The sequence below is a fragment of the Dipteris shenzhenensis genome, chromosome 29 (assembly GCF_047967505.1).
Source record: "Dipteris shenzhenensis isolate YYH24624 ecotype China chromosome 29, Dip_SZ_1.0, whole genome shotgun sequence".
In the NCBI taxonomy this organism is placed as follows: domain Eukaryota; kingdom Viridiplantae; phylum Streptophyta; class Polypodiopsida; order Gleicheniales; family Dipteridaceae; genus Dipteris; species Dipteris shenzhenensis.
In genome coordinates this window covers 27,092,356-27,101,573 of record NC_141624.1, presented here as the reverse complement: position 1 = coordinate 27,101,573, position 9,218 = coordinate 27,092,356, and the positions used below count along the sequence as shown (strand labels likewise).

Below are 9,218 nucleotides of genomic sequence, written 5' to 3'. Positions count from 1 at the left end.
GGGTTGAACTTAGATGATTAGGGCATGAATTCATGTAGTGATAGGTCGAATATATACAAATATTATAAAGACCAAGGTAGCGCTATTGTATAACATTAAGTTTTCTTAAACAAGATAAGGTTAATATGAGCTACCAACTTGATTCCTCTAATAGTTTGGGTTCTTAGGCCTTTGTTTTTTGTCATTTTTTCTTATACTTTTTGATACGTTGATTTAGGGCTTTTCTCCATGCGCTATGTGCATTTAATTATTTGCTACAGGTTCTTAAGAGTGGTTTCTTCCAGTTTTATGGAGTTTATTTTTCATTGTAACATTTTTAATTATAAGCAAGAAGTATTCTTTGGTCTTTATTCTTTTTTCAAGGTGTCTATTTTTAAATAGCTTATCATTTCCTAAATTCAAAATCCAATGTTGACCCACTTTTTTATGTTCTAAGGATGAGCTTGTCATAGTATGGGTGACGTGCATGATGAGGAGTGCCTTGGAGAACACTTTATTGTAAACATGCATGGTTAGAAATATCTTGAACATTCATAGAGCTAGATGGGTCAAGAGACAAGGAATTGTACCTAACGGTGCTACACTAGAAATTAGCTTTACAAGGGGAATCAAACTTTGGCGATAAGATGCCTTGAAGGATGGAGAATCTTATGATAGGGGTTTAGAGTATAGACAGTGAAGTAGCTTTTGACACGAGGGATGGAGGTGGATTGGTGTCATCTTGGGTGCAATAGGGTTCACGAAGGTTCACGAAACGCGGAGATGAAGGATAGGCAAGGAAATGGGGAGTTAAGAGAGATGTTTATCTGGTCAATGTGCACCACAAATAGGGGTTTAGAGTATAGACAATGAAGTAGCTTTTGACACGAGGGATGGAGGTGGATTGATGTGTCATCTTGGGTGCAATAGGGTTCACGAAGGTTCACGAAACTTGGAGATGAGGGATAGGCAAGGAAATGGGGAGTTAAGAGAGATGTTCATCTGGTCAATGTGCACCACAAAAAGCCGGAAAGTATGTAGACATGCAAGAGAGAATATGAACATTACATAGCTTCTAAACTCTACAAAGTTCTAGGGGGAAAAGATGCAAGTTGAAAAGTTGCCTGTTTCATCTATAAGAGTGAGAGAGTGTGCACACTATTTCACAATTGCCCTGATGGCTACAACATTCATGCACCCATATAGAAAGTTGTATCGGCCTATTGGTTGCAGCATGTGGAGCAAAAATCAACCACTTGGGTGGTTTGCTGAACGAAAATATTTTTTGCCGACATGCCCATCGACCTATTATTTTGTACCACTTCCTGCCCATGTCCCTGTTCCTTTTGCCCGTTGTGAGAGCTTGTGAAAGATGTTGCGGAGTAGCGGTGCCAACTGTTGTGGGGGTTTGGGCACGATGCCCACTTGAGTGCAGGGTTAACGTTTATATGTTCTAAGAGCGCATTCCTGTGAAGGTTAGAGGGATTTTTGCATGCAAAATCAGATGTAGTGTGGGAACATGAAGTGAATTTCAGCTGTTAAGATTTTTTAATAGCAAGAGGGATATTTCTGCGGAAATGGAAAGTTTTGTTTGGTTGCAATGTCGTGGAAGTGGTGGAGTACCGAATTCTGTTTACACACTTGGCCCACCGTGGGCATGCCCAAGGTTCATGGACGGGCAAGATTGCCCGCCCATCGGCCGCCCACGGTGGAGATGCAATAAATGAAGGATGGGCGGGCTTGGGGGCCCATTGTGTCTAAACACCCTTATTGTCAAGGATTTCTCCGATGTTAATGGGCAGTCTTGGAAAGATGGCGAGTTCTGCATTTTCAGTTCACCGAAACATACTCAATGCAGATTACGCCCGCCCACTCGGGCATGCTGACGGAACGGCGAATCTTGGTGGGTGATCGTTGGTTTGGCAAGAGGGGTTCAAATGGGAGCATGCTTGCGATGACACGTCAGCAAGGAGTTAAGGTTCTTCTCAGGAGAGGTCAAGGGCTAGCACGAGGAAAGGATATCTCGTGTGTGTGCCAAGGTCGGTGTAAAAAAGCCAAAAGGCGTAAGAGGCGTGTTCACATGGGACTTCGTAAAGATTCTAGTGGTGTGAAGGAACCCTCCAATGGAGGACACGGAGCTTCCTCCCTTTTCATCCTCCCCGTCTTTTTTTCTCTGAGGTTATCGTGTTGCTTGGCGTCGCACTGTGCGGCGACCTTGTCGCATCAATTTCTCTGCGATTTCTCATCCCCAATCGGTTTTTCCCTCTTCAACACTCCTCAATCCTCCTCCTTTCTCATTCCCTTCCGCTCCATTTGTCTTTGCTTCGTCCCTGACTTTCTTTTCCGCTCCAGCCGAACGTCTACACTCCAAAAGGCGTTCCGCGGGCCGAAAGATCCCGGGACGAGGCGGGGTTTGCTCAGGAAGTGCAGATTTTAGGGGAAATTGAGCTGCAGGGGGACGAGATTTAGATCACTATGCTGACAGGTGTGACTTGAATATAGAGGAATGAGATGAATCGCAGAGGCGCTTGGCTGGACGACCACAGCGGAGGAGGAAGACGAACGTCAAGAAAGGATAAGTGTCGATAGTTGAGAGAAAGCAAAGACTAGTACTGAATTGAATCTGGCCGGGGTAGAAGCAGGGGGGATTTTCGTGAAACTTCCTTGATTGTGTTTGCAAACAAATGAATCCATGGGTCTGGATGGTTCACATAACAGCAATGCACCTCCACCTTTCCTCACGAAGACCTATGATATGGTGGACGATCCTGCTACGGATGCAGTTGTGTCTTGGAGCAGCAGCAACAATAGCTTTGTCGTGTGGAATCCGCCAGATTTTGCCCGAGATTTGCTCCCGCAGTATTTCAAGCACAACAATTTCTCGAGCTTTGTCAGGCAGCTCAACACTTACGTATGCTACCGCCTTCTTTTGCTCTCTGTCCTATCTGAGTAGCACTTGATTTTCGTGGGGAACTAGCAGGTCTTTAAGTCGATTTATCTTTCCTGATACAACGATATGTGCTCAGCTCAGCTTTCTTGGCACGCTTACAACGAAAATTTGGGTGTGCTTGTTGATGATTTGCACAGGGTTTTCGGAAAATCGATCCCGATCGCTGGGAGTTTGCAAACGAAGGATTTATAAAAGGTGATAAGGATTCACTAAAGAATATTCATCGGCGGAAGCCGTCATCCCATGCCGCTCACGGACAGCAGCAAAATGCGTACCAACAGACGCAGCAACCGCCACAGCAGGCATCTACCTCGTCTTCTGAATGTGTTGAAGTAGGAACCTTTGCTCTTGAGGAGGAGATAACAAGGCTCAAGCACGACAAAAGCATTCTTATGATGGAATTGATGAGGTTGCGCCAACAACAGCAAACTACAGAGTTTGAGTTGCAGGACTTGGGGCAACGGCTTCAAGCTGTGGAGGAACGCCAGCGACAGATGATGGCGTTTTTAGCAAGAGCTATGCAAAGTCCAGGGTTTTTGGCTCAGCTAGTGCAACAAACCGACAGCAATATGCGCTTAGCAGCGTTCAATAAGAAACGAAGATTGCCTAACCAAGAAGTTCCTGTTGCGTCAGGAGAGTCTGGAGCTGACGATGGACAAATTGTACAGTATCAACCAGGGGGTGACGATATGTCCGATGTTCAGGCTATCAGTTCAGAAGCCATGTCCAATGTCGAGGTGTCCCCTAGTGCCTTTGAAGGATTTTTGAGACAGCTTGCGCTTGCCTCCGGGAATCAAGTAGATGGTAGTAGTCCTGTAAGCCGTAGCTCTGGTGTGACTCTTACGGAGATGCATACTTCTGTTCGTGTCCCTGATGCTCCACACACTGATGTATCTGGCCAATCTGCCATTGATTTCATGAATTCTAGGCCAGCAATTAACAGTATTGACTCGGAAAATGAGACTATCAGAAATGATGTTGAGGCTCCTGACATTTTGGGGGGAAAGGAATGTGGAAAAGCTAAGGCTGATTCAATGGAATTGGATCTTAACGTTAGCAATAAGCCTGAGCCTCAACCAGCGGCTCCTCAGTCTTCACATGGGAAAGCCACAAATAAGCAGGGTCTTCTTCCTGGAGCAAATGATGTCTTTTGGGAACACTTTCTTACTGAAAGTCCTCATTCCACAGACACAGAAGCAGAGCTTGGAACAGATGATCCGGATGATGGGACAAGTCTATCTGACTGAATTCTTGCCAAACATATCACCAGTTCTTGAGCTTTCTTATAGGGCAGATAGTAGCTGTACCTCTAACCTAAGCCTTGTAGACATTTACTGCTAGAGAAATCATTTTAATTTGAGTAGGGAAGGCTTGCTATTGTATTACATGAAGGAGCAGCTGAGTTACGCTCATTTCAAACTTCAATCCGAGACAGCTGTATATACCTTCAAAGTCAAAAATGAAGAATTTCTGCTTCTGCTTGTTTAGTCTTTTGGTTAAGCCAGGTTTATATGCAGCAATTCTAAACAGGTGCCTCCTTTTGGTGAGGCTCTATCTCTCTCTCTCTCTCTCTCTCTCTGTGTCTCAGCACTTGATTTAGGAAGGCTGTTGGATTCTGTTTGCAACTAAAGCAAAGCTCTCGCTCTCATGATCACAATGCTGCAGTCTGATTATCAAGTGATTAATGAAGCCAATAGGTTTTTAGAGTCCTAAATTACCGGGGGGGACTACTGAATTGACACATGGGAGCTCAAGGACGTGCCAACATCATCCCACTCCAAGTGCCACCTTATCCACCCTTTGGGCAGCTAGGGTAGCCCCTGTAGGTTGGCTGGCCCTGCATGACTTAGTCAGCCACTCCTAGGCAAAGTGTTTTCTTGGGAACAGGGGAAGCAGGTGGTTTAGGGGAGGGGGGGTTGCGTTGTTGGGGCTACGGCCTGTTAAACCTCCCACAGGATCCCCTATTTCACTTATTCCAGCCTGACAACTGATACAGCAACACATGTCATTAGGGAGAACCTAGTTGTAACAAGCATGGACACTACCTAACTTCTCTCACACTAAAACAGAAACAGAAGTGGAAACAATGTAGAAATATGAAAGAGTTCAACATGGGGCTAGGACGTCCCCCAAGTACTACATGACCTATGCTGAAGATGGATAATACCCTGATGGTGGACACAGCAGCCCCTTCAGGATTTTATTGGTCAGCAAGCAGTTGTGTACGGAGCAGGTAGCCGGGTTTTATGAACAACATTGGTCTTTTGCAGATGCTGATATTGTCGTACTTTCTTTCTTTCTTCTGCTTTGGCCAGCCCTCAGACAGAGCTGCTAGTCTTGTACAGGAAACATAAAGAACTATAGTCAAGAGACAGGTAAAGCTGGAAACAACACGAACTACAGTCAAAAGATGATCTAGGTGTTTTAAGTCAAGATTTAGCAACTGCTAAGGCTTTTTTGTTTTGTTTTGAGAGCCGGCATTTTCTTTGTGAGGCACTTACACTCACCAGACATCTCATGGAGATCTCTTTCCCCCAGGTTTTCTTAATTGAAAAGACAGCTTGCTAGTGACAGGATGCAGAACAGTGATTCAATGTCCAATCACGTCACTAAGATCCAGGATCTCAATTGCTGAATAATGATGAGGTAATACCTGACAGCCAGCTTGTGTCCAACTAGTTTGAATGCATTACCAGTCTTATATGTCTTGCCATACTTCTCTAGATCTGTCCATGAGGGGTAGTGCAGTTCCGCTTACTTGTAAAAGCTAGCGGGACTGCTATTGCAGAAAGAAGGCCTTGTTTGCAAAGGACGAGAACAAGCCCCATTTTGGTGGCCATTAGTCCAAGACTTCTTCAGCTCAGCCTGTAAAGAAAAGGTCAGATAATGCAAGTCAGCACAAAAAGAAGGGTAATTGGCGTTACTGTAAGAAGCCTGGACATATATCAATGAATGCAAGAAGAGGTTGGAGAAAGAAAATAAAAAGAAAGCTGGAATGGCACCTTCAGATTCGAGTGCCTTACATGCAAACACGGATAGTGCTTGAGCAAACTATGTGGCTGAATAATTGGTCCTTGGTCAGCAGTTATGATTGCCAACCATGAGTTATCTCACTTGGTGTGCTTTAGCTGTAGTCTGCTATATTGACAGTGGGCTTCCTGACAGATCACTAAAGAACAAATTACGGCATGCTCTAGTTGGCAAGAGTGTCTTGTGCCATGAATTCTTCATACCCTATGAAATTGGGAGACGAGGGTATGCTACCATTTTTCGTGCATTGTCAGGGATAGAGAAAAGGATAATCAGGTAGTCACTACAGGCATTTATACAAGCAAGACAAACATGACAGCAATGAGGCCTAAGTTACTTCAGCAATAGAAAATGCAGAACTATGGCATGCAAGTTTTGGTGATGTGAACTATGGAAGCTCATAGTTATTGCAGAGACATGGGGATGGTATTGAAAATGGCTTCTTTGGAGACTAATGCCTTTCCAAGAGATGAATCAATTAGAGTTGAAAGACAATTGCAGCTCATACATAGTGATGTATTGGGGTCCTATGAGGACGCCATTTGAAACCGGCCTCTAATCAATCAGAGGGCAGTGGAACTAAACCTTTAATCACTTCAGCACTTATTTACAGCTCACAAAGCATATATCACAAGCATTAACCATTGCATGATCACCATTTGGCATTTACCCATTTGTTCACAAACAAAACCACTAAAAAAGGGATGTAGGCTAGAATGCCCCTGCTCAACAAACATAGACAAGTGCACCCAATTGGCCCCAAACACCGTGGCGCCCCTTTTGGTATTTCTTTATATTTCACAGTGAAATGATTACAAGTTACATCTGGGAGATCTTCCTTGCAACTGAGCACACAGCCCCAATTCACTGAGCTTTCGCAAGGCTTTCAAGCATAGAATACCATCACATAAGTGTACTTAATCCATAGGCTCAATCCAAAGGCATTCTATTTTCCGAGTGCAATTCCATTACACCCCAGCTGCACTCTCTTTGAGTGGTTTCCAGATGGCATTCACAAAGCTTTTTAAAAGCTCCAAAATAAAATCAGCAAAGTACCCAACCAAAGAATGACTCATGTAGCACTGTCTGGGCACCTGTGAACCTAGAAAGAGGCGGCACACGAGGCCAACCAATAGCTCTTGGCAAAAAGAAATTGCAACAGTAAAATCACAACTCACTAAGCCTTGAAAACTCGAACCAAGTTCTCAATCGCCAAGAGGACTTAGTAGCCAATGCCCAATTGCATTCTCAGCCAAAGAGTGCAAAGGCATAAAGAAAGAGCATTTACAAGAGCCGACCAACAAGAATTCCACTGAAAAATGCAAAAAGAAGCACTTCTATCGTGAAGAAGTGGGAGTTCTTGGGCTCAAAAGAAGCGTGTTTCAGAGAGGAATGCATTGAGAAGGTTTTGGAGAAGTTTCATCGTCGAAAAGTCCTCCAAAACTGAGAAAAACCAGTCAACCAGCACGTGGGACCGCTCGAAATTCAACAGAAAGCTGAAGTTTTACAAGAGGAGAGGCCTAGGAGGTTGTAGAAGCAAAAAGGTCCAGAAAAAGCCACTTTTGCAAATTCAACCAGCAAAAGAAGTGCTCAACTCTGCCCATTCTACCAAACGCACGGAGGGAAAAGCATATCATTGCGAAGGGGAGGCAGAGGGGAAGCCATCAAGCCAAATGGAAGTCGAGGAATCCAAACGGGTCAGGAGTTATGAAGAAAAACAGAATTCAGCTGAAGGAGGCTGAAAAACCAGTCCAAAATCTCAACAAAGGGAGAAGATGAGAGAGAAAACTACACGTGAAGTTTAGAAGGCCCAGGAAGGTCTTGGAATGGCAAAGGAGCATGTAGAAGGCACTAGAGCCACCTGGAACTCTAGGGGGACCACTGAAGGTACATGGCTCTCTAGGGGGCCCATTAAAAATGCCACATCATCATTTTCAAAAAACCACTCTTTTAATTCCTTGGAATGCCTTTGGGCCTAGGGATTAATTGCGCTTATGTGCTATTAAGCCCACGCTTGGACTTTTAAAACCAAAGTTGTCACAGTCTTGTAATACATTAAAGTTCTTAGAATTTCATGCCCCCGTGACATACCCCTCTCTTGAAACAGCAAACCACAGTTTGCTGTCCCAAAACACAAGAGCGAGCATGAAATATACCATGAAAGAGTATACAAGAAAGCCGCAGCTATAGTATACAAAGACGGTTAGGAGAGGCATGCATCCATCCATATACACTGTTCAAAATCTATGTGATCCTCAGTGATCAATAGTCAAAATACATCAATATCATGAAGTCTCACAGCAGAAATACAGTCTGCTCAGTATCTCGGATGAAACATATAGTGTCATCAAGCGACCTCATGAAATCACGGTGAGCCCGTCTGTACTGAGGGAGTGGAGGTGCTACCCCCCTCTCGAACACCAGGTAATGCTCCAGATGCTTACTCTTTTGAACTACCTGTAGGAGCTTGGACTATAGTCGGCTCTAGCTGGAAAGCATCAAGGTAAAGCTACAATATCCCAGATAAATTTGCTAGTTCATCTTCCTCCATCCATTTCGCATCAAGTGATGGGTAATTTTGAAATTTTACCAAGTAGCGACGAATAACTTTACCCTTGAGCTTTCTATCTCTATGTGCCAGAATCTGCTCTGGGACCAAAAGCTCATCATGTTCTTCCACTTCAGGCTGTACCTCACATTAGGTAAATCCTCAGGAACATCTCCATGATATTGCTTTAACAAGCTCACATGAAAGGCATTATGTATCTTCCAATGTGGAGCCAACTTCAACCTGTAAGCTACCTCGTTTATCTTTTCAGAAACCTGGAAAGGACCATAGTAACACATGTTCGGCTTTGTGTACAACCTTTCCTTGCCTTTCTTATTTTTCAGCCTTGCCTTCTGAAAACATAAACCAATCACCTTCTGTGAATACCAATTCCCTGTGGTGCTTATCTGCTGCTCTTTTCTACTTGTCTTGACTTCTTTGCAAGGCATATTTGATCTTCTTGTAAGCCTCTTCAAGGCTTTCCACAAAACGATCAGCTTTGAAGATTTTCTCTTTTGTATGCAAAATAGGAGGTATCTTCCTGGCACCTTCCACTATTTCAAAAGGTGCTTTACTTGTGGATGTGTGCACCATATTATTGTAAGCATATTCTAGCAAAGGAAAATAATGCTCCCATTTGCTTTTGTGGTTTGAGACATAGCATTTAAACATATCCAAGATGGAAGAGTTTTCCTGCTCTTGTCCATCAAA

The 9,218-nt window shown here is 43.9% G+C and overlaps 1 protein-coding gene across 1 annotated transcript; it reads left to right on the top strand.

Annotated features, from left to right (window-relative positions):
- Positions 1-2,073: 2,073 nt before the first annotated feature.
- Positions 2,074-4,416, top strand: LOC147882650 (heat stress transcription factor A-1-like). The gene is made up of 2 exons (XM_087400679.1): positions 2,074-2,890; positions 3,067-4,416. Exons 1-2 carry the CDS (start codon positions 2,672-2,674, stop codon positions 4,174-4,176), a joined length of 1,329 nt encoding a protein of 442 aa, XP_087256805.1. The 5' UTR covers positions 2,074-2,671; the 3' UTR covers positions 4,177-4,416.
- The last annotated feature ends 4,802 nt before the right edge of the window (positions 4,417-9,218 follow it).